This window comes from Mesoplodon bidens (assembly GCF_964165515.1).
Source record: "Mesoplodon bidens genome assembly, chromosome: 10".
Taxonomy (NCBI): domain Eukaryota; kingdom Metazoa; phylum Chordata; class Mammalia; order Artiodactyla; family Ziphiidae; genus Mesoplodon; species Mesoplodon bidens.
The window spans coordinates 77,670,023-77,696,396 of NC_138172.1; the positions used below are offsets into that span (position 1 = coordinate 77,670,023).

Genomic DNA, 26,374 nt, shown 5'->3' on the forward strand with positions numbered 1-26,374 from the left:
TAAAGCTCATCTACTGTCATCATGTGGCTTCTTTGTCTAAGAACTGACATCGATTGGCTTTGCTGCTGAGTTCACTGCCAGCTCCGTAGCTTATAACCTTACCTTGACCTGATATGGGGCTCCTAGCTCATCCCTGCCTCCAAGTGAATTTTCCTATGATGTGTTTCCCAATCCAAACTTCCTTAAGTCTCAGTAGAAGAGCCAGATAACCCCTGCCCTCCAGGGTGTGTGCTTTACCATGAATCCCATGCACCAATGAACACCACCCGAGAGAGAGAGAGAGCTCTGCCATCTGTGGTCTCTACCATTTTTTCCTAGTTATCTCACATCATAATGATAACAAAAATAATAATTCCTAAGACTTCTTCAACACCCTGTGCCAGGCACTGTTAAGTACTTGGTGTGTGTTTATTTATTTAATCCTCATGACAATCTAAGGCGTAGATACCGTTATTATCTGCATTTCATGGATGAGAAAACACAGGCACAGAGAGGTCAAATAACTTGCCTAAGGTCACACAGCCTTGAAATGGCAGAATCAGGACACAAACCCAGCTAGCCTGCATCCTAAGTTTGCATTTATCCACATAGGTATGGCTTCGTCTTATCAGGAGATACCCCGGAAACTGTGGGGGAACTGGGTTCCTCTCGGTGACCCAGTATCTCTTAACTAGTGCCTTTCTCTTTCTTTCTCTATTGTCTCCTCCACCCCCTCCTTCTTTTCAACGACTAGTATTCACGTCCACAGGAACTGTGGAGGGACCTAAGAGTTCACAAATATTCTTGAAGAAATGAACAGAGGAATGACGGCTGATGATTAGAATTTCCAAAGCCCAGGGTACTGCTTCATTTGAAGTGAGATTATTTCAGGTCTACCGAAATGTGCAGAAACCAAGAAATAACAAAGTCAATGTATAGGGCTGGTTCCTGTGCGGCTTGCCCTGGAGCCTTCTCTGGCTCTGTGCCTGGGCAGAAGGAAGAGTTCTTCCGCTGCCTTGCTGCCTCCATCCTCCCTGGGGCTTGGGGGTGGGGAAGGGAAGCCACAAGGAAGCTTTCTCTGTCCACTCTTCATGGCTTGCTGCTGGGGGACTCAGCCCAGGAGAAGGTGACTACTGGTGGTCACTTTGGGGAAGCTCTCCTAAGCTGAGATTTCATTTCTCCCATTTTCCAGGGGTGCTAAAAAATTAAGGACTTGCTGCAGGCAGTTGTGGGTTAAAATCAAGGTACATTTCAATCCTCTCATGTAGAGCATTTCAAATCTTTGTGAGCATAAGGGTCACCTCCCTCCCTCCCCTAATCCGATTTAGCAGGTGTAGAATCGGGTGAAGAAAGCTGCTTTTTTAAGGGCTTTCTTGGTGGCGCAGTGGTTAAGAATCCACCTGTCAGTGCAGGGGACACAGGTTTGAGCCCTGCTCTGGGAAGATCCCACGTGCCACGGAACAACGAAGCCCGTGTGCCACAACTACTGAGCCCGCGTGCTACAACGACTGAAGCTCGCTCGCCTAGAGCCCGTACTCCGCAATAAGAAGTCCGCGCGCCACAACAAAGAGTAGCCCCCGCTTGCCACAACTAGAGAAAGCCTGCGAGCAGCAACAAAGACCCAACGCAGCCAAAAATAAATACATAAATTAATTAATTTTGAAAAAACTACCATACGATCCATTTGATGGATAAATGGATGAACAAAGTAGGATATACATACAATGGATCCATATTCAGACTTAAGAAAGGAAGGAAATTCTGATGCATACTACAACATAGATATATTTTTAGGACATTATTCTAAGTGAAATAAGGCAGTCGTGAAAAGACAAATACTATATGATTCCACTTGTATGAGGTACTTGGAGTAGCCAAAATCATGGAGACAGAAAGTAGAACAGTGAGTTCCAGGAACTCGGGGGTACAGAGCTAGGGAGGTATTGTTTACTGGATACAGAGTTTCAGTTTTGCAAGATGGTTCTGCAGATTGGCTGCACGAAAATGTGAATATATTTAACACTACTAAACTATACACTTAAAAATGGTGAAGATGGTAAATTTTGTATTTACCACAGTTTTTTTTAAAAGCTCATCACCCCATGTTGCTTTTAAAATGGTAGAAGTGGGAGCTGAGTGGCAGCTTAGGGCGGCATGAGCTGATAAGGCAGGTTCAAGGGCACCTCTCCAATGGAGGTCTTCAGCCTCTAGGTTGGATGAAGATATTATATCTTGAAGGCAGATCTAGGCGGGACAGTTGGGGCCTTTTGGCATGGTGGTGGGAGCTTTCAGGAAGACAAATTTAAAGTTCCACCAGCAGTCCTGGGAGGCCTATCCCCTGATCAGCCTGGGCCACGAGGCAGATGGAGGGGCTTTGTTAAGGATGCTGTGATGAAGGCCGAGCTGGCACAGTGGGAGGGCACTGCTGCAGCTAGGAACACTGGGAAACTCTGGAACAGAGGTAAGGCTGACCCCATTGCTGAGATCACTTCAGGCTCCAGCTTTCTCCCCACATGCTTGGAGTAAGTAGAGCTCTGTACTGACCGTGCAAACTCACAGGAAAAGTAATGTTTCCCTCCTCTATTTTTAAGAGCAAGCTGCTGCATATGATTGCATGGGCTGTATCTCGCATATCGGAGTTTGGAAGAAGACATACAAAGTATACCTCCCAAGTCATGAGAGAAATAAAAAAGACAAAACCTAGGTCCAAACAAAGAAAGACACAAAAATAGAAGAGAGGAAGGAAATGCATAAACTCATAAAAAAACATCCTGAAAGTAAGAGCAAGCATTTTAAATATGACATCAAATGTGAATAAATTATACTCCTCAAATCACAGTCAGATTAAAAAAAAAGAACCTCAAACATTCCTTGTTTATAAGAGAACTAGTAAAACAAAGGAATATACTGAAAGCTAAACAAAAAATAAAGAACAAAGATCAGGCAAACACAAATAAAAAACAGAACTGACCATTGGAATATAAGACAAAGAATTAAAATTGAAAAGTATCAAGCAGGGCAAAAAGAGACAATTTATCATGGTAAAATCTACCAGTGAAGCTCTAACAATAGTGACAGACTGGATAAAGTAGCACTAAAGTATCTTTTCAAAAAGTCAGTAGAAAAAAATACTATTACAAGAAGAGAAATCATAATAGCAAACACAGATAGAGCCTTTTTTTTTTTTTTTTTCTTTTTGCAGTACGCAGGCCTCTCACCGTGTGGCCTCTCCCATTGCAGAGCACAGGCTCCGGACGCACAGGCTCTGGACGCACAGGCTCAGCGGTCATGGTTCACGGGCCTAGCCGCTCCACGGCATGTGGGATCTTCCCGGACCAGGGCACGAACCCGTGTCCCCTGCATCGGCAGGCAGACTCTCAATGACTGTGCCACCAGGGAAGCCCTGATAGAGCCTTTTAAAAAATGTATCAGGCACAGGGAGTTTACTGGGTCAGTAGATGGAGGGTCGTCAGGACTCATATTTCTTTTCTTTTTTTCCGAATGACTGTTGGAGAAAATCTCATGTAACCTGTGTGAGTCAGTCATGAGTGTTTCTGCTTCTGGAGGAATACATCTGTGACTATATTCGAGTGTATCAGATAGAGAGACCCTGCATTTTACCCTCTCCAGAGAATAAACTTCCAGACTTCTGCCCGGGTGGAGGAAGGGCAGCTTGCCCAAGTTCATGGCACGGGAGAGGGGTTATAGGGACCCAACCACTTTTCACACATCCTTCAACCAGTCTCCTTGTATCAGCATTCTCTTCATACTCCACTTTCAGAGGGTTTCATCAATTCTTGGACATTTTGATGAATATTAAGCTAGCTTTCTCCACTGTTGGCTTAAGATTCAACTTTCTTGAGTTTTCCAATTTGACTGACAGTTGACTATTTGTCTACTTGTCTCCAAAATTCTGTTTTATAATTTCCTTTTCTGCTCCATCATTATAATTTTACTTTTATTGATGCTGCAGTCAGATTTTAAGAGGACTGTGTTCAACATTATTTTCTTGACCAAGCATATTCCTGGCTCTGCTCACTGCTGCTGAAAAGATTTATTGCAAAAATAAAAACTATATTATCGGGACTATGGGAGGGCTCACACCAAAGAGTACTGCCCAGAAATTCTGTTGCCAGTGACGTGTCCCTGCAGGGAGCCACAGCCACCCCCCGCCTCTGCAGGAGACCCTTCAACACTAGCAGCTGTGTGACTGCCTGAAACACAGATGGGAAGTAGAGCTGTGGGAAATCAGAAGAATTAAAAACTGTGTGTCTGACAGGGTCTTGGTGCTCTGGCCAGGTGTCAGGCCTGAGCCTCTGATGTGGGAGAGCCGAGTTCAGGACACTGGTCCACCAGGGACCTCCTGGCCCCACGTAATATCAATTGTCCAGAGCTCTCCCAGAGATCTCCATCTCAATGCTAAGACCCAGCTCCAATCAGCGACCAGCAAGCTCCAGTGCTGGACTCCCCATGCCAAACAACTGGCAAGACAAGAACACAACCCCACCCATTAGCAGAGAAGCTGCCTAAAATAATACTCAGTTCACAAACACCCCAAAACACACCATCAGATGTAGTCCTGCCCACCAGAAAGACAAGATCCAGCCTCATCCACTAGAACACAAGCACCAGTCCCCTCCACCAGGAAGCCTACACAAGCCACTAAACCAACCTTAGCCACTGGGGGCAGACACCAAAAACAATAGGAAATACGAACCTGCAGCCTGTGAAAAGGAGACCCCAAACACAGTAAGTTAAGCAAAATGAGAAGACATAGAAATACGCAGCAGATGAAGGAGCAAGGTAAAAACCCACCACACCGAACAAATGAAGAGGAAATAGGCAGTGTACCTGAAAAGAATTCAGAGTAATTATAGTAAAGATGATCCAAAATCTTGGAAACAGAATGGAGAAAATAAAAGAAACATTTAACAAGGACCTAGAAGAACTAAAGAGCAAACAAACAATGATGAAAAACACAGTAAATGAAATTAAAAATTCTCTAGAAGGAATCAATAGCAGAATAACTGAGGCAGAAGGATGGATAAGTGACCTGGAAGATAAAATAGTGGAAATAACTACCACAGAGCAGAATAAAGAAAAAAGAATGAAAAGAATTGAGACAACTTTAAATGCACCGACATTCAAATTATAGGAGTCTCAGAAGAAGAAGAGAAAAAGAAAAGAACTGAGAAAATATTTGAAGAGATTATAGTTGAAAACGTCCCTAATATGGGAAAGGAAATAAGTCCAGGAAGCTCAGAGAGTCCCATACAGGATAAATCCAAGGAGAAACACTCCAAGACACATATTAATCAAACTATCAAAAATTAAATACAAGGAAAACTATTAAAAGCAGCAAGGGAAAAGCAACAAATAACGTACAAGAGAATCCCCATAAGGTTAACAGCAGATCTTTCAGCAGAAACTCTGCAAGACAGAAGGGACTGGCAGGACATATTTAAAGTGATGAAAGGGAAGAAACTACAACCAAGATTACTCTACCCAGCAAGGATCTCATTCAGATTTGATGGATAAATTAAAACCTTTACAGGCAAGCAAAAGCTAAGAGAATTTAGCATCACCAAACCAGCTTTACAACAAATGCTAAAGGAACTTCTCTAGGCAGGAAATACAAGAGGAGGAAAAGACCTACAATAACAAAAACAAAACAATTAAGAAAATGATAATAGGAACATACATATCGATAATTACCTTAAATGTAAATGGATTAAATGCTTCAACCAAAAGACGTAGACTGGCTGAATGGATACAAAAATAAGACCTGCATATACGCTGTCTACAAGAGACCCACTTCAGACCTAGGGACACATACAGACTGAAAGCAAGGGGACAGAAAAAGATATTCTATGCAAATGGAAATCAAAAGAAAGCTGGAGTAGCAATTTTCATGTCAGACAGAACAGACTTTAAAATAAAGACTATTACAAGAGACAAGAAGGACACTACATAAGGATCAAGGGATCAATCCAAGAAGAAGATATAACAATTGTAAATATTTATGCACCCAACATAGGAGCACCTCAGTACATAAGGCACATACTAACAGCCATAAAAGGGGAAATTGACAGAAACACAAAAATAGTAGGGGACTTTAACACCCCACTTTTACCAATGGACAGATCATCCAAAATAAAAATAAATAAGGAAGCACAAGCTTTAAATGACACATTAAACAAGATGGACTTAATTGATATTTATAGGATATTCCATCCAAAAACAACAGAATACACTTTCTTCTCAAGTGTTCATGGAACATTCTCCAGGATAGATCATACCTTGGGTCACAAATCAACCCTTGTTAAATTTAAGAAAATTGAAATTGTATCAAGTATGTTTTCTGACCACAACGCTATGAGACTAGATACCAATTACAGGAAAAAAAACTGTAAAAAATACAAACCCATGGAGGCTAAACAATACATTATGAAATAACCAAGAGATCAATGAAGAAATCAAAGAGGAAAACAAAACGTACCTAGAAACAAATGACAATGAAAACATGACAACCCAAAACCTATGGGATGCATCAAAAGCAGTTCTAAGAGGGAAGTTCATAGCAGTACAATCCTACCTTAAGAAACAAGAAACATCTCAAATAAACAACCTAACATTACAACTAAAGCAATCAGAGAAAAAAGAACAAAAAAAACCCCCCCAAAGTTAGCAGAAGGAAAGAAATCATAAAGATCAGAGCAGAAATAAATGAAAAAGAAATGAAGAAAACAATAGCAAAGATCAATCAAACTAAAAGCTGGTTCTTTGAGAAGATAAAGAAAATTGAAAAACCATTAGCCAGACTCATCAAGACAAAAAGGGAGGACTCAAATCAACAGAATTAGAAATGAAAAAGGAGAACTAACAATTGACACTGCAGAAATACAAAGGATCATGAGAGATTACTACAAGCAACTATATGCCAAAAAAATGGACAACCTGGAAGAAATGGACAAATTCTTAGAAAAGCAAAACCTTCCGAGACTCAACCAGGAAGAAACAGAAAATATAAACAGACCAATCACAAGAAATGAACTTGAGACTGTGATTAAAAATCTTCCAACAAACAAAAGTCCAGGACCAGATGGCTTCACAGGCAAATTCTATCAAATATTTAGAGAAGAGAAAACACCTATCCTTTTCAAACTCTTCCAAAATATAGCAGAGGGAGGAACACTCCCAAACTCATTCTACAAGGTCACTATCACCCTGATACCAAAACCAGACAAAGATGTCACAAAAAAAGAAAACCACAGGCCAATATCACTGATGAAAATAGATGCAAAAATCCTCAACAAAATACTGGCAAACAGAATCCAACAGCACATAAAAAGGATAATACACCATGATCAAGTTGGGTTTATCCCAGGAATGCAGGAATTCTTCAATATATGCAAATCAATCAGTGTGATACACCATATTAACAAATTGAAGGAGAAAAACCATATGATCATCTCAATAGATGCAGAAAAAGCTTTTGACAAAATTCAACACCAATTTATGATAAAAACTCTCCAGAAAGTAGGCATAGAGGGAACTTACCTTAATATAATAAAGGCCATATATGACAAACACACAGCCAACGTCATTCTCAATGGTGAAAAACTGAAACCATTTCCACTAAGATCAGGAACAAGACAAGGTTGCCCACTCTCACCACTATTATTCAACATACTTTTGGAAGTTTTAGCTCCAGCAATCAGAGAAGATAAAGAAATAAAAGGAATACAAATTGGAAAAGAACAAGTAAAACTGTCACTGTTTGCAGATGACATGATACTATACATAGAGAATTCTAAAGATGTTACCAGAAAACTACTAGAGCTAATCAATGAATCTGGTAAAGTAGCAGGGTACAAAAGTAATGCACAGGAATCTCTTGCATTCCTATACACTAATGATGAAAAATCTGAAAGAGAAATTAAGGAAACGTGTCCATTTAATATTGCAATAACAACAACAAAATACCTAGAAATAAACCTATCTAAGGAGACAAAAGACCTGTATGCAGAAAACTATAAGACACTAATGAAAGAAATTAAAGATGATAGAGGGCTTCCCTGGTGGGGCAGTGATTAGGAATCTGCCTGCCAATGCAGGGGACACAGGTTCGAGCCCTTTTCCAGGAAGATCCCACATGCCGTGGAGCAACTAAGCCTGTGTGCCACAACTACTGAGCCTGCACTCTAGAGCCCATGGGCCACAACTACTGAAGCCCACGTGCCTAGAGCCTGTGCTCTGCAACAAGAGAAGCCACAGCAATGAGAAGTCCGCACACTGCAACGAAGACCCAACACACCCAAAAATAGATAAATTTATAAAAATAAATAAATAAATAAATAAAGATGATAGAGACAGATGGAGAGATATACCATGTTCTTGGATTGGAAGAATCAACATTGTGAAAATGACTATACTACCCAAAGCAATCTACAGATTCAAAGCAATCCCTGTCAAACTACCGATGTCATTTTTCACAGAACTAGAACAAAACATTTCACAATTTGTATGGAAACCCAAAAGACCCCGAATAGCCAAAACAATTTTGAGAAAGAAAAACGGAGCTGGAGGAATCAGGCTCCCTGAGTTCAGACTATACTACAAAGCTACAGTAATCAAGACAGTATGGTACTGGCACAAAAACAGAAATATAGATCAATGGAACAGGATAGAAAGCCCAGAGATAAACCCACACATATATGGTCACCTTATCTTTGATAAAGGAGGCAAGAATATACAATGGAGAAAAGACAGCCTCTTCAATAAGTGGTGCTGGGAAAACTGGACAGCTACATGTAAAAGAATGAAATTAGAACACTTCCTAACACCATACACAAAAATAAGCTCAAAATGGATTAAAGACCTACATGTAAGGTCAGACACTATAAGACTCTTAGAGGAAAACATAGGCAGAACACTCCATGACATAAATCACAGCAAGATCCTTTTTGATCCACCTCCTAGAGAAATGGAAATAAAAACAAAAATAAACAAATGGGACTTAATGAAACTTAAAAGCTTTTGCACAGCAAAGGAAACCATAAATCAGACAGACGAAAAGACAACCCTCAGAATGGGAGAAAACAGTTGCAAATGAAGCAGCTGACAAAGGGTTAGTCTCCAAAATATACAAGCAGCTCATGCAGCTCTATATCAAAAAAACAAATAACCCAATCCGAAAATGGCAGAAGACCTAAATAGACATTTCTCAAAAGAAGATAGACAGATTGCCAACAAACACACGAAAGGATGCTCAACATCACTAATCATTAGAGAAATGCAAATCAAAATTACAATGAGGTATCACCTCACACTGGTCAGAATGGCCATCATCAAAAAAATCTACAAAAAAAAATCTACAAACAATAAATGCTGTAGAGGGTGTGGAGAAAAGAGAACTCTCTTGCACTGCTGATGGGGATGTAAATTGATACAGCCACTATGGAGGTTCCTTAAAAAACTAAAAATAGAACTACCATATGACCCAGCAATCCCACTACTGGGCATATACCCTGAGAAAACCATAATTCAAAAAGAGTCATGTACCACAATGTTTGTTGCAGCACTATTTACAATAGCCAGGACATGGAGGAAACCTAAGTGTCCATCGACAGGTAAATGGATAAAGAAGATGTGGCACATATACACAATGGAATATTACTCAGCCATAGAATGAAATGAAATTGAGTTATTTATAGTGAGGTGGATGGACCTAGAGTCTGTCATACAGAGTGAAGTAAGTCAGAAAGAGAAAAACAAATACCATATACTAACACATATATATGGAATTTAAAAATAAATGGTTCTGAAGAAACTGGGGCAGGACAGGAATAAAGATGCAGACATACAGAATAGAGTTGAGGACACAGGGAGGGGGAAGGGTAAGCTGGGATGAAGTGAGAGAGTGGCATGAATGTAAAATAGCTAGCTAGTGGGAAGCAGTCGCATAGCACAGGGAGATCAGCTCGGTGCTTTGTGACCACCTAGAGGGGTGGTATAGGGAGGGGATATGGGGTATATGTGCACATATAGCTGATTTACTTTGTTGTACGGCAGAAACTAACACAATATTGTAAAGCAATTATACTCCAATAAAGATGTGAAAAAATGTATCAGGCACAGTTCTAAGGCATCTTATAAATATTAACTAATTTAATTCTCATAGAGATCAGTAAATAAATACTCTTATTTTCATCATTTTACAGATGAGAAAACTGAGACACAGAGAGAATCACATCAGTCTCATGAGATTTCATAACCAGTAACACGCCCTGTCTCTGGTGCATGGAGTAGCCCAAGGAAAGAAGATCCCAAGGATTCCCACAAGGAACAAGGGGGTACTTATCACCCTCTTGAGTTAAGCTAAACTCCCATTAACTTCACAAAGGCAAACGACCTGGCTAACTTGTTAGCAAAAAGCTTGGATGATATCTATGGCCCTTTCAACTATATCAGTCTGTGATTATAACACAGACACAAATTAACACCTTTTGAAATGTGTTCTAGTTTGATGCTCATGTTCAAGTGAATACTTTGAGAACATAGGTCCTGCTCAGTCCTCAAAATCTGCTTTATAGGTGTTGTTGTCCGTTTCACAGTGTGGAGCTTCAGGCCTAGAAGTGGCAAATGTTTAAGGAGGGAAGCCAGGAGGATGTTCCCTTGACACTACCACTGATTTCAGAGTGTGGCAAGTTGTAGCCCAGTAGATACCTTAACATCCATTTATGTTCACCACCCCCTCCCACCATTTGTGACATTTTCTCAAAGACCTTAAACATTTGTTTAAAGCAATTTCCGTCTGTGACATTCCCAGGAAGTCAGAAAAATGTGACAGGGAAAATACAGCAGACATGGATTTACTCACCGAAGGATAAACAATAGACTCTAAATTCAAGTTCAGTGTAGCTTGGGAAGAAAACATCACAATAACCATGAAGCACAAAGTGGTTCTCCTTGGGGATTTCATGTCTTCAAGTTCGAGTTGCCTTGCCTGAAATGGAAATAGGATGGTTTAGAGATACAGTAATTCATGTATCAAAAACAGAAAGCATTAGCAAACCCTGTCTCAACGTTTGCACTACAAAAGGACCTTTTCAGTGAAGGGGAGAAAGGAAAGAGCATAAATACATCAACTGTAGAGAACAGTGTCTGCTCCAGACCCCGGGTGAGGGAAGGAGGATGTTGGGAAGGATGGGGGTTGGGAGGGCTGGGGATGGTACCTGCCAATAGGACAAAGATGGCAGATGTTTGGGTACCTTTCCTAGAGACATAGAGAAGGAGAGAGAGAAGGAAAGAGAAAGGAGAAAGAGGAAAGAGAGGGAAAGCAAGAAAAAGGGAAAGACTACTCAGTACAAAATACTTTTAACCGTGGGGGTCAGTACATAGCATATGAACAAAAGGATTCAGAGAACAGTACTTTCCTTTGCTATGTGCAACACAGTCTGATATTTTCAATCCTATTCTATTATCTTACATGATTTTTTTCTTTTAATTCTGGTAGTAAACCATTACATTGACTTTATGACCCACATTAATGGGCTATGACCCACTAGTATGAAAAATCCTGGACTCAGTCATAAAAATACAAGTTGTATTTTAGAGATTTTTAGAGTGTATAATATGGAATATTGATATATATCTCAATATATTGATTTTTTATAGCTATCTCTACAATGTTAGTAATGAAAACAAAGTTTTTCAGCGACCAGATTAATCATTGTTGCATTTGAAAGTTAGAGCATCGCATGGAATAATCCCACCTCTCATGGGTCTGAGGACCACGACAAACTACTTTGTGTAGATTCCTTTCCTTACTGACATTTTTATGTCCATGTGTTTTTGTGAAAAGAATACTTGACTAAGGAGATATGGGTTAGTATCCAGGATGACTACAAACTAATTGCATCCTTGACACTTCTCTGCATCCAGTTTGCTCATCTATGAAATGGGGATACTTAGATCTCCTCTAATTCTCTCACAGACTTCTCTGAGGCTCAGATGTGACTAAAAGCTATGCAGAGCTCCAGGGATGCTGGCTGCAATGGTTTCACCCTGACCTTAGTGGAATCCAGAGGGCCGCCATCAAGGACAGCCCTTGGTCCAGGCATTGCCGGGGACACCAGGGGACCTGGCCAGGATAACACACGGAGAGATAGCCAAGACTTACATGCCAGGGAGGATTGTGTTTCAATCACCAGCTGTCGCTGCCTCCTTTTCCTCTTCCCCAGTGGAAAAGAAGGAAGGATAAGGCCCTGGAAAACTGACCCAATTTGCAGATCTGGCAATCAAATACATTTTTAAAATTCTACAACTCAACAGCTTTTGGAAAACGCTTTGCAATTTAGGTTACAGAAATAGATATTTAAGACCAGATCCATCTACTGCAGGGAAAGCATAACCACTCATTCCTTGTTGAAGGGAGTAGGCTTTTGTGAGTGTGGAGCAGGCTGATTTAGCCTGGGGATAACAACTGTTTTGGCGATGAATCGGGTATTTTGGAGGGAATTTAATCTTTTTAGGCATTGACTTAGTGCACTGTACTGGCTGGTTCCATTTTGAGGCAGTTAATCAAGGAGACCAGAGTTAGTAACTGAATAGTTAATGAGCCTCCCTTAGTACATTCAAGCTGACTCCACATCTTTTTTTTCTTTTTTTCTTTTTTTTGCAGTACACAGGCCTCTCCCATTGCGGAGCACAGGCTCCGGATGCACAGGCTCAGTGGCCATGGCTCACGGGCCCAGCCGCTCCGCGGCATGTGGGATCCTCCCGGACCAGGGCACGAACCCGTGTCCCCTGCATCGGCAGGCGGACTCTCAACCACTGAGCCACCAGGGAAGCCCTGACTCCACATCTTTCTCTCGTTTCCCAATGTTGGTCTTTGTCAGAGTTAGCAAGGATTATCTTGGTCATGATAATGACCAAATAAATGGTCACAACCTAAATGGTCATGTCTGGTCCTTTTGTATAATAGCCACTGGCCAATACTGTCCACTGTCCCTATCTTCCCCCAGCCTCCCTGGACATAGTTCTTGATGAAATTGACATCCTTTTCTCTGTTGACCTATTTTGTGGCCACAAAATCAGAATTCAGTAGAAATACGGATGTAGGAAGGACTGCACTGTGGGCAGGGGATGTTCTCTGGATACAGAAGAAAGATAACAGCTACATACAGTCATCAGTTACATGGTAAGGGTGAAGGGTGGGTCCTCCACTTGAAGGAAGAAGGCCATCAGTTTGAGGGAGAGGTAGTATTAAAAATATTTGACAACCAATATGGCGCGAGCCTAACCAATCTGAACAGTGATACCAGCTGAAGATTAGTTCAGTTTTTAGGGCTCCTGCTATGTTTGGGGAGAGCCTTCTGAAGACACACTATTCTCACCTATATCAATAACGTCTCAGTAACCATCCAGCTGTTCTCATCAGTGAGGAAGCTAGTGGAGGCTGTTTAACTTGGCTAACGGGGAAGAGAATCCAAATCCATGCAACGAAAAGCCCAGAGTAGCACCCCATGTCAAGGCAATATATCTTCAGTAGGGCCCCTTTCATTGTAAATCCCTGAGAAGTTTATATTTATTCCAAATTCCTGGAGTAAATGGCAGACCACAGCTAAGAAACTCAGAGACAAGCAGAGGCAGAAATGGAAAGAAATATATCTGATGTCATCTCCAATTTCTTTCTCCTTTTAAATTATAAAATCTGGACACTGTCTATAAAACTCACCAACCTATATGAGCCTGCTGTTATCTTAGAAAAAGCTGGGAGATATGACCTCATGCTTAGTAGTCACCCTGGGGTGATGAGCAACTTCCTGGTTCCTCAGACTCTGTTTTCCTGTCTGTGAAGTTAGAAGAGAGGGGGAGGGAAATCAAGCACCCTGACATCATAAGCCTCATATGCCGAGAAGAAGTCGCCAGGATTCTCAGCATCACTGCAGTTGGAGGAGGAGGGTCTGGGTTCCTTGGAGCAGTCTTTAACAACATTCTCTTTTGGAAGGATGTGCACCAGAAACATTCATTGTGAAACTGACCTGAAACACATCAGGGAACAGTTCTCCCAAATCTTCTAAACAACCAGTGCTTCAGATCAACTGGTCTCCAGGAAAACCTGCATCAGCCCTGAGCTGCTGCGATTTGATCAAGGGGGTGGGTGCAGGGGTCAAGAGGCTTGTACTCCTTTTGCAAATTTAGAGGCCTGTTCTTGAAATGGCCACATCTGTGTGGTCTGATGACCCAATGTCATCATCAATTTATGATTCCAAGCTCTGTATAAATAGAGCAATCGTGAGACTCGTTCTGGGAATGATTTCCTAAGCTCTACACAGCTCTGCCCTCCTGTGCTCTCTGGTGTCCTCGGCCCCTCTCCCCTGGGGACCCCAGCCTTGATACTCTCCTTGGCTCCCCCTGGGGAGAAGGAAGGCAAGAGGTGAAAGCAAGCCCACATTTGATCAGCCTCTGCCCAGGTGCCTCATCCTTCCTCCAGTCCAGGGCTCTGCTCCTGGCTTGGTCCCTGAGCACAGCCCCTCCCCTTAACATTGCCTGGGTACCACCACCCTGGAAGGAAGTTCCCTGGAGCATGTGAGCATCATCTGCTTAAATGGTTCTTATCCCTGGCTGCACATCAGAACAAGCACCTGGGGAATTTCTCTTTTTTTTTTCCTCTTTTCATTTGTTTATTGGTTGTTTTAATATCATGCCAGACCAACTGAATTAGCATTTCTGGCAGGGTAGGCAGCTGAGCGTCTGGATCTGTCCCAGCTGTTTCTGATGCAGAGGGAGGTTTGAGGTCTGCAGGTCCACGTTTTCAGCATCCCATTGCTCTATCCACACTCCTGTCACTTTCCATCACCAGCCTATGGTCCTCTGTCTACTAAAGAAACTACATAGAAACAGAATCTTAAGGGGGATGCATTTAGGAGGCAGTCAATCAATGGTGGATGAATGATGGTTTCATGGGAGTATGGACTCAAATGTGATCTACCCAATAGTTTTTGATGCAATTAAGCAGCCAAGTCTGTTTTTTGAGGTTGTATTATATATCTCACATAGAATCAATCATGGTGCACAATTACGAACCAACAAATATTGAGAACTTTCTGTAGGCCTAAATTCGTGCTATGCATTCATGAATTGACATGAGTCATGGTCCTTGCCCCTAAGAAGCTCTCAATCTCATCAGGAAGGCATGCAAACAGAGACTGGAAGAAAAAATGTAAGTTTAAAAATGCTATTTACTAAATGCCTACTAGGTACCAGGCACAGCCCTCAGTGCAATTGATATGTTCATTCACTTAATTTGCCTCTCACAATAAACCTGTGAGGTAGGTGTTTTAATCCTAATTCATAGATGAGAACGTGAAGGCTCTCAGAGAGGTTACCGAACTAACCCAGACCGCCCAGCTAGTACGTAACAGAATGAGAATCGCCCCCAACTTGGCCTGTCTCCAAAGTGAGCTGCAGTGTGAAGGGATGAGATGACTGGAGGAAGTTGGACAGGGGGAAGTTGGGTGAGTTTGGGAGTGACTGAGGTCTCCAGCCAGACCCTGAAGGATGGGTAATGTTTTCATGTAAAACAGGGCAAGAAAAGAGAATCCCAGGCAAAGGAGAAGAGCATAAGCAGAGGCCCTTGTCTCCATTTAAAGGGAATAAAGCAGCCCAAAGGGCGATGTTTAGCCGTCCCTTGAATTCCTTGTGGACGTTGCCTTGGTCAGCTTGTCCAACCACTGTGATGAAGGCTCAGCCACGGTCCCTGGGAGTGCATTGCTCTCCTGAGCAATCACCATCAACAAAGAAGGCAGAGCTGTTTTTTGCTCTGACTTGGAAAGAAAATGAATGTAATGACATTAGGGGTCCAGTGATTCTCTCCTTCCTATAATAGACTGTAGTGGAAAGAGCACTAGCTTTGATGCAAAACAGGTCTATGTTCTGATTCCAGCTCCATCACTTAGTAACTGTTGGTGAGACACTTAACCCCATGGAGCCTCAGTTTCCTGATGTGAGTAATGGGGATCACAGTACCCGCTTTGCAGCATTGTTGTAAAGATTAGAGATCGTGCCCACAAAGCACAAAAAAGTCTGGTCACAGCTGAATTTGTTAAGGGATGAGGTGTGTCCTCCAAAATTAATATGTTGAATTCCAACCCCCCAGCAGCTCGGAATGTGACCTTATTTGGAGACAGGGTCTTTAAAGAGGTCATTGCATCAAAATGAGGTCATATGGGTGGGGCCCTAATCCAATATGACCAGTGACCATATAAGAGGAGATTAGGACACAGACCCACGCAGAGGAATGACCACATGAAGACACCAGAGGAAGACAGCATCTACAAACCAAGGAGAGAGGCTTCTAAAGAAACCAGTTCTGCCAACACCTTGATTTCAGACCTCCAAGCTCCAGAATTGTGAGAAAATAAATTTCTGTTGTTTAAGCTACCCAATCTGCAGGACTTTATTACAGTGCTCCTAGCAAACTAATATGGAATTCAATAAAAATGATACCTCTTTTTATTTTTTATCACTCAAAAAGTGTGAGTGTGGCCCTGTGGTCTGCTGCCCAGTATTTACTATTTATTCTGGGAATGTTTTTATGAAAATTGAAAAATGGATTATTGGTGTGTCTGAATAGAGCATAAAACATACACAGTTTAAAACTGAAAGACAAATGAGAAGTCATCTCTAGTTCAAGCACTCTTGCCAGCCCTCTACAAACACACACACACATGCACACACACACCCCTCTTAGTTTTTTAGATGAGAAAACTAGGGCCTGGCAAGGGCTCTGTGTCTCAAAGGCAGCTAGGGGTCGAGTCAGTCAGGACTGAAGAGCTCAACCAAGGATTCTTAAAATTCTATCAATAGATAATAATGTTGTCCTACAGTCAGACAAGTTGTTTGTGATAGGATGGTGGAGAATAATTATCAGCAATGATGATGGTGATGATGCTGATGGTGATGATGCTGCTGATGGTGATGCTGATGGTGATAGATCCCTGTCATTTACTGGATCTGTTTCAGGCATGGCGCTAAGCTCTCTCCAAGGATTATGTCATTTAACCCTCTCCATGATCCTATGATACCACTAAATTATCCCTAATTATTCCATATTCAAAAATGGAAATGGAAGGTTAGAAGGATGAGTAGCTCACCAAGATTGCACAGTTGATATGTGGTAGTGACAAAATTATAAATTTTGCAATCTATTCCATTGGGAAAAGATACCATTTGGCCTATGAGATCTTCTCAGTGGGATATCAAGAAGAATAAATGAAAAAGTTTCTCTATATGGACCTTAGACCAGGCAACTGAATTCTAGCCTCACTTTGGCACTGATTGGTTCGTGAACTGGGGCAAGTCACTTCACCTCTGAGTCTCAGTTTTCTTTTCAGCAAAGCCAGGGAGCTGATGGCCCCTGGTGATTTCAAATTTGGGGCAGAGGAATTGGCCTCTGAAGGTGCCAAAATTTCTCACAATTATTTCAAATCCATTGTAACCTCACTTAGGCTTCTGAGCCTAATCGTAACTATCTCTTGCACTTAACTCTCACATCTCTGGTTGACTACACAGTCCAGGCCTTCACTGCCCCTCACATGCACCACTGCGATGGCTGGATTCTTTTCTTCTCTGCCCATCACCTATGTAGATGCAAGATTGACCTTCTGGAAGCGCTCTTCTCATGTGTTACCTCTGTTCAGCTCCCAGCTGCCTTCGGAACAAAGGCAATGGCTTTTGCTGATGCTGAAGGCCCTCATGACCTGGAGCTGGCTTATTTAATAAGCACCTATCATATTTTCACTACTGTAGCTGGTTGCTTTTTCATAATTTAAAATAGTGCAAGAGATTTCCCAGTGTTCATGCAAAAGTAATAATATGAACATTAATCTTTGAGACTTAATCCTGGAGTGGGGAAGGGTAGTTATTATGGTCAAACTATTTTTCAGTGTTTGTAATCCTGTCATCATTTACTTGGTTTCCTGGTCTCCCTTTTTTTCCTGTTCCTTTGACTCAACGTAATCACCACATATTCAAATTCTATCCACCCTTTAATGCTCAGGCAAACGACTGCCTCCTGGTTGGAGATTCCCTGCTCTGTTCAGCTATAAATGGGAGGTCAGGACTTGTGAATGTGGTGGGCACATAAAACTCAAGATATTTGGTTAAAAAGTGGAGGAGAGAGAGTAGCGATTCTTCCCATAGGTAAACTGCTTGGTTTCTGTGTCATACACAGATGGTGATGTTATATGCATGGTTTTCTTTTTAAGAAAGGAAGAATTGCATTGCATGCTAGGACACTAACAGGGGAAGCCATGCATTTTACTAATCCTTGGCCTGTGTGTGACTAACTAGACAGGTATTGTATCCTTTGAAAAAGCCAATGGTATATCTTCCTATGCCCTGTTCCCTATGTTCTGGGGCACATATATCTATGTTATACTACTACTAGAGAATAATTCAAAGCAGAGTTCCTCTTGATGGCAGATGATGAATCGTAGTATGAAATTTCAGGACTTCCATTGCAAATTTGACTGAGATTATTATTCTTTGCTCAGGGTTGCAATTAAGACAGGATGTCATCAATAACCTCCCTCCTGAATTGCAGAAGTGCAGATTAAAAGTCCTCAAGGACTACTTTAAGAGCCCACCTTCACAGATCTGTATTTTCAAACACAGAAGTGATAAAACTTACCTTTGCTGACCTTATCTAATGAGATGATTCATCCGTCACACATGCAGAACTATAAGCTAAATATTTATTTAACACAAACACAATACCAATGAAAGAACTGCCTTGAAATTTTTTTTTTCTATTTAATTTTCCTTTGCCTTAAAATAAAGTCCTGCAGTAGCATTGTGTCAGGGTAGCTCAGTCCTATCAGATTATAGAGGAACATTTGTTTGTACACAATGGGGTCAAGTTTTCTAAAACACACTGCACATGTGTGTGGCATTGATAACCTTTTATCCTTCTTTCTTTGTTGTAAATCACTGGAGGATTTTAACCTTTGAGCAAGAGATTGCCATCTCCACGAAAACATTAAGTTCCTAACTCTGCTCTTATCTCAACCATCTTGCTACTTTCATTTACCACATGGAGGGGTTTCCCTAAGCCCTGGCAAGACAATGCATTTCCACTGCCATGGAGGGTGGCCCTGGGGTTGGCTGCCAGGCTGTATAGAGCCTCAGGGGGCTTGGCTGTTGGTCCAAACCTTTACAGTTCTGTGGTTCTACTCTTTACGAGGTGAGATTCAAAATAATACTGAGTATTCTAATAACAACAATAGTGGCCCAGTCAGAGAAAATAATACTGAGTGTTCTAATAACAACAATAGTGGCCCAATCAGAGCAGTCCCTGGTCGCTGCAAGAGCAGAGGCCTCAGGGCCCTCATTGCCAGTTAGTGGGGAGGTCTGTGCAAGGGTCCAAGGCAAGCAACTGGGTGACCGAGGCAGAGGTGGGAGGGGGCACTCCGGACACTCCAGGGGCCCCGGGGCAGCAGTTATTTATCTACCTTGTGGTTTCAGTTATTCCCACATTTTAATATTCGGCAGGGCCATCTTAGCCCTCTGCGCTGCCTCCTTTCCCAGCCCCCATTCACTCCATATCTCTGACATCAGGCCTTGGTGTCCTTAGCCAGTGACTTCACTTCTCTTAAATTTCCATTTTGTTAGACTTTAAGAATAATGTATGTATGTGTGCTACTTAAAATGAAAAAAGTATTATTTTTCCCCCCAAATACAGTACCCTGAGAAGTCATGGCCATTCCAAAATTTCCTTAATCTGGATAGTCTGACTTTAGTCCTCACCTTATTATGAAAAGTATTTTCTAAAGGGTAAGCTGGGACAAACTGAGAAAGTGGCATGGACATATATACACTACCAAACGTAAGGTAGATAGCTAGTGGGAAGCAGCCGCATAGCCCAGGGAGATCAGCGCGGTGCTTTGTGACCACCTAGAGGGGTGGGATAGGGAGGGTGGGAGGGAGGAAGACGCAAGAGGGAAGAGTTATGGGAACATATGTATATGTATAACTGATTCACTTTGTTACAAAGCAGAAACTAACACACCATTGTAAAGCAATTATATTCTAATAAAGATGTTTAAAAAAAAAAGTATTTTCTAAAGTGTGACATTCTTCACTAGTGGTTTCTTGTTGATTTCTGACCACATTTAACACCTCCTGCTTCACAGCCCCCTCTTTTCCCCTGGGGTCTCTCCTCGCTCCAGTCTTTGCTCCTTTCTCTCCTCCTATGATTCCCTCCTTCTCATCCTGCACTGACTGTTTCACTGTAGGCCCTCCAGACCTCCCTTGGGTCCTTGGATGATCTCCCTTGACACACTTTCTCTTAGGGAGCTTGTCCACATCTATAGTTTTTTTTTTTTTTTTGTGGTATGTGGGCCTCTCACTGTTGTGGCCTCTCCCGTTGCGGAGCACAGGCTCCGGACGCGCAGGCTCAGCGGCCATGGCTCAAGGGCCCAGCCGCTCCATGGCATGTGGGATCTTCCCAGACCGGGGCACGAACCCGTGTCCCCTGCATCGGCAGGCGGACTTCCAACCACTGCGCCACCAGGGAAGCCCACATCTATAGTTTTAATTATCAGTTTACATGAAAATTCCCCAAACTTTATTTCCACCTTGATCTCTTTGATAAATATTAGGAGCATCTTTCCAACTAGACTATTTCCAGCTGGGTCTAAATTCAGCTCATCCAGAAGTAATGTGTCTCTTCTCTCCTAACCCACCTCTTCCCAGGTTTGCCAGCTGCTGGCTTCATTCTTCAGTTTCACAGACTCACAACCCCACAGGTATTCCTGGTTACAAGAATCAAGGGCAGGAGTTGGGGAAGCAATTCAACCATTCGCTAAGTCCTGTAAATACCTCCACTGCCATGTTTTCTTTTCCTCGGCCTCCATATTGGTGTGGACATTACCATCTCATCACTATCCTCACCGGGATGACTGCAGCAATCTCCTGAACCCTCCCTCCTTTCCTCCCTGTCCAATATCCAATACCATCAGCTGATTCATTTGCCTAGAACACTATTTTTCATAGATTGCTACTGTACCACATTCAAGTACTCTGAACATTCTCAAATGCCCAGAGAATATTTGGGGTGATTCACCTGGCAAGCATGGTCACCGCAACCTAAGGAAAACCCAGCCCTGCTACATTTTTCTTCCATGACACTTGGATACAGAACAGGCTGACCTACTCACAAGCTTTTATTGTACCATTTTTTGCAAAATGTGTCCTAAATATTAACAATAAATATTGGTTGAATGGATTGCTACCTCTTAGCTTCCTCTCACACTATTCTTGGCAGTTGAAATGACCCATGCCTCCCTTCTGAGATGTACTCATTATTTCAGGTCTTGCTTATTCCCTTAGTAACAGCAATTGCTATCATTTATCAAGCCCTCGCTATATGCTGGCATTAGATTAAGCGCTCTGCATGTACTAGGCTCATTTAATCCTTAAATCCTATATTGTTTGAAGTAGCAATATCCCCATTTTACTGATGGAGAAACTGAGACTTCGGTAAATTAAATCACACACCCCAAGTCACACAGTATGTAGCCAACTCTGTTGCCGAATCTGAGCTCTTACCCTTTATAGCACATGCCTCTTTTCTTGTCTTTTCGAGCGATACATCATTCTTTGGAATACACTGCATTTCTCTCCTCCACTACTCTGCTGGCCCTGGCATTTGGATTTTTTTGCAGCACTATTGTGGTTTTTGGAGCACAGCACAGTAATTAGGCCTCTGGACTGGTAAGTCAGACTGCCTGAGCTGGAATCCCGGCTTCACTACTTGCCAGCTTTGTGTGCCTCGGGCAACTTACTTAAAATTGTGTGTCCTTTTGTCTATAAAGTAGGTATTATAATAGTACCTGAGGTATTGGATTATTGGAATAACTATATGACTTAACAGTCTTTGTAAAGCACTGAACACCGTGCCTGGCACATAATAAGTACTCAGTAAATATTACCTGTTATTATTAAAATTCCCAAGGCCTGAGCCTTGCCTCCCATTCTGAGTATAAGCTGATTAAAGGAAAGGATTCTCTGTCTTTGTAATTCTACAGCTCTTTGCACACCTATCACCGTAAACGCTTCCACTAAGCTGTGACTTTAAAGGTTTCACCTTTGTGATTATCTTTTAGGAAATAGGCAAGACTCCAGTTATTTTAACCATCATCACTAGAATCAGACAAGGTGAGTTGAAATGCTGAGCTGGTAAATAACGTGTGAATTCATAGTGCCTCCACAGTCAACACAGATATTTAACCCAACAAGCCTTTCTGCAGCACCTACTCTGTGTTGAAACTCCCAGGACCTGGGGAAACTGAGGCTGAGAGGGCCCCCCCACCCACCCAGTTCTCCTTATAAAGGAGACAAAGATTACAGCGATGAGTGATACTAATTTGGATTATACTGAGAAATGTCGGCGAGGAAGTTTCTAGGGACACATCTACTGATTAAAAAACAGCTCTGGGGATTCCCTGGTGGTGCAGTGGTTAAAAATCCTCCTGCCAATGCAGGGGACACAGGTTTGATCCCTGGTCCAGGAAGATCCCACGTGCCGCGGAGCAACTAACCCGGTGAGCCACAACTGCTGAGCCCGCGTGCCACAACTACTGAAGCCCACACACCTAGAGCCCATGCTCTGTAACAAGAGAAGCCACTGCAATGAGAAGCCCAGGCACCACCACGAAGAGTAGCACCCGCTCGCCACAACTACAGAAAAGCCCACGCGCAGCAACGAAGACCCAACGCAGCCAAAAATAAATAAGTAAATAAATAAAATCTATTTTAAAAAAAACCAAATAGCTCTGAATTATTGTCTATCCATCTATAGATCAATCCAGAAAGTGGCGGATCATGCAAAGGATAATGAGTATTTCTTTTTCTGGGAACTGAGACACGTTAAAATGACATTGAGTAGAATAGATGACCTCCACCCCCATAGTTATTTGGCGGTAGAAGAGCACGTCCTGTTTACCTAGAACATTTCATCTGATTCTGTAAACTCCGCAAGTAACAGGGAGCCAGTGAATCTGCAGGGAAGCCAGTGGGGTTGTTCTGATTTAAACTTGAAAGGCAGTGCCATTGTCTGGGGAGTAGAGATGCCTCTTCATTCTCACCTGCAGATGTGAGAGGGGGCTGTTCCTCTCATAAATAGGAGCCGCCAGAATCCTAATACGTGATGTTCACAGCTGCTGGGACTTCTGGCCCCAACTTCTCGGCTCCATGAAGTGGTATCACTTCTGCTTCTCAATTTAGACTTTATCTCTTACAGTTTGGACTCAGTGGTTCTCAACCCTCACGGCATAACAGAATCACTTTGGAGGTTTAAAAACCAACGAACCAAACAAAAAACTATGCCCGAGCCCTTTCCCCAGAGATTCTGACTCAGTTATTCCAGGGAAGTGTCTGGGCATCATTTTCTTTTTGTTAAGTTTCTGGGGGTGATACCAATGGGCAGCAGGCATTAGAATCTGCTAAAATCTGGACCAGGCAATAGCTTAATCTGTCTACAGACTTCCAGCACAACTGGGAATCCATGTTGCTACCAAGTTGATAGAATCTAGCCAATCACATTCATTCTCTATTCCACATGACTTTTATCCTTATGTTGGAAAGGCAGAGATCTGGGCTTCTTCTTATTTCAGTGCCCCCAAAAGATGAATTGTGAGATGCTGAGCAAACAACAAAACCTCTGAGCCTCTCATTTTTGTATTCCATAAAATGGGAACAAGCTACCTGCTTTACCTATGACATGGTGAAGGATGAGGAAGTCTCTATCAGGGGCTAGCCCTGTGCAGTAGGGTGAAAGGATTCATTGAATTACCCTGAGAAAGAGTCAAGGCAGGCAAATTTAACAGGAGGGTCAAGAAAGCACAGAGAATGTCCAAAATCAGCAGGGCCAACTGGTGCTCTAGTTTGGGGTAGAGAAACCTTGGGAAGGGCAAGAAAATGCCAAATAGCAACTGAAGGTATTTTGTGATTATTCTTGGACTTGACATTGCTCATGCAACTTCATTCCGGATCCTCTCTCCATGACCCATACCAACTTGTTCACAGTGTTTTTTTCTTATTCACTTGTCTCATAATAGTGTATGGAAGGAAAAAAAAATAAAAGGCCACCTTTTTACAGAAAGCTAAAAGAAATAGAAAATGAACCCATCTGTTAAACCCAACTATTATCCATTAAATAAAAAGGGAATCTCTCCCACACGCTCCCCATTTTCCCAGAGCCAACCACTTAATCTAGCCGGCTAGCTATCATCTATCTATCTATCTATCTATCCATCCATCCATCTATCCAGTTAATTTTCTTTTATTTTATTTTCCAGAACAGAATGCCTTTGATGGCCTTCAGGAGAGAAGCCAAAACTACTAGTTGAAAAATCTAAAATTTAATCCCTGGGAAATTGTTATGAATACTACTAGTTGCCAAAGCCAAAACCAACACAAAAATAATAATGCTGAAAATGAATAAAACTCTTTCAAACTTTTCTAAATATTAAAAGAGCTGTTCACATTCCCCAAGTATTATTTTTTCTTTCCAGTGAGAGGAAGGTATTGTTAAAGACCAATACATGGATCTGACAAAGAGAATTTCTTGTAGTCCTATATGCCCTGACTTGCCCTAAGAGCTGGGAAGACAGAAAAATAAGTCATTTAACTGATAATATACACAGCAAACAACTGATGGGATAACTTTGGGGAGGGAAAAAAACTAATGCATATCGGGTGTGCGGGGCTTGAAAAATTGTTAGACATAGTCTATTATAGTACGAATATAGTCATGCATTACTTGTGTAATTCAAAAATGAAAGGCCCCAAACATTAGCCCTTTATGAAGGAAAAAACTGAGCTGCAGTGAAGTGGTGTGGCCTGGCTTTCTACAAAGTACAAGAAAACATGGTTTAAACCCAATCCAAAAATGGGCAGAAGACCTAAATAGACATTTCTCCAAAGAAGATATACAGATTGCCAACAAACACATGAAAGGATGCTCAACATTACTAATCATTAGAGAAATGCAAATCAAAACTACAATGAGGTATCACCTCACACCGGTCAGAAGGGCCATCATCAAAAAATCTAAAAACAACAAATGCTGGAGAGGGCGTGGAGAAAAGGGAACCCTCTTGCACTGTTGGTGGGAATGTAACTTGATACAGCCACTATGGAGAACAGTATGGAGGTTCCTTAAAAAACTAAAAATAAAACTACCATATAACCCAGCAATCCCACTACTTGGCATATACCCTGAGAAAACCATAATTCAGAAAGAGTCATGTACCACAGTGTTCATTGCAGCACTATTTACAATAGCCAGGACATGGAAGCAACCTAAGTGTCCATCGACAGATGAATGGATAAAGAAGATGTGGCACATATATACAATGGAATATTACTCAGCCATATAAAGAAACGAAATTGAGTTATTTGAGTGAGGTGGATGGACCTAGAGTCTGTCATATAGAGTGAAGTGTCAGAAACAGAAAAACAAATACCATATGCTAACACATATATATGGAAACTAAAAAAAAAAAAAAGGTTCTGAAGAACCTAGGGGCAGGGCAGGAATAATGACACAGACATAGAGAATGGACTTGAGGACACGGGGAGGGGGAAGGGTAAGCTGGGACGAAGTGAGAGAGTGACATGGACGTGTATACACTACCAAATGTAAAATAGATAGCTAGTGGGAAGCAGCCCCATAGCACAGGGAGATCAGCTTGGTGCTTTGTGTCCACCTAGAGGGGTGGGATAGGGAGGGTGGGAGGGAGACACAGAGGGAGGGGATATGGGGATATATGTGCACGTATTGTTGATTCACTTTGTTGTACGGCAGAAACTAACACAACATTGTAAAGCAATTACACTCTAATAAAGATGTTATGTTAAACCGTAAAAATGGTTTAAGCAAACCACACATCATAGGGCATTTCCTTCCTTCTAGAACACTGGAGACAAGCCTGCCTGCTCTTGATCCCAGCACTTTTCCTGACATCCTTCCCAGCGCTGACCTGCAAACCCCTTTCCCCTGAGTCTGGGTGGGGCAGCATCTTACATTTCACATTCCCAGGACTGCCTGGGACCTGAGGATACCCGTGCCCCTCCTGCTACGCTCAGGGTAGCCTCCCCTGCTGCCTGGCATGGAAACACTCACATAGCAATTCAAAAATGCTCTGGTCTTTATGGTATTTTCTGGCTCAGGGATGGGAAAACTCATTAAAAAGAAAGGAAAAGAAAAGGAGAGCTTTTTTATTTTAGAGGAAATCCTAAAAGCATCTCAGCTCACTGCCTGACACTCAGTCTCCCTAAACGCAGTCTCATCAACTTAACCAACAGCCTGCATGCAAACTGC

At 42.1% G+C, this 26,374-nt stretch overlaps 1 protein-coding gene across 7 annotated transcripts in view; it reads right to left on the bottom strand.

The window, feature by feature from the left end:
• The window catches only part of ADGRF5 (adhesion G protein-coupled receptor F5), a 112,512-nt gene that overhangs the window by 49,234 nt on the left and 36,904 nt on the right, over positions 1-26,374 (bottom strand). For 6 of the 7 annotated variants that reach the window (XM_081245843.1, XM_081245847.1, XM_081245846.1 and 3 more), the window contains exon 2: positions 10,862-10,987. In XM_081245843.1, the coding sequence (XP_081101969.1) occupies positions 10,862-10,963 (102 nt within the window). In that variant the 5' untranslated portion in view covers positions 10,964-10,987. Of the gene's footprint in view, positions 1-10,861; positions 10,988-26,374 lie in introns of those variants that run through there. The other variant, XM_081245848.1, reaches the window with a different exon arrangement.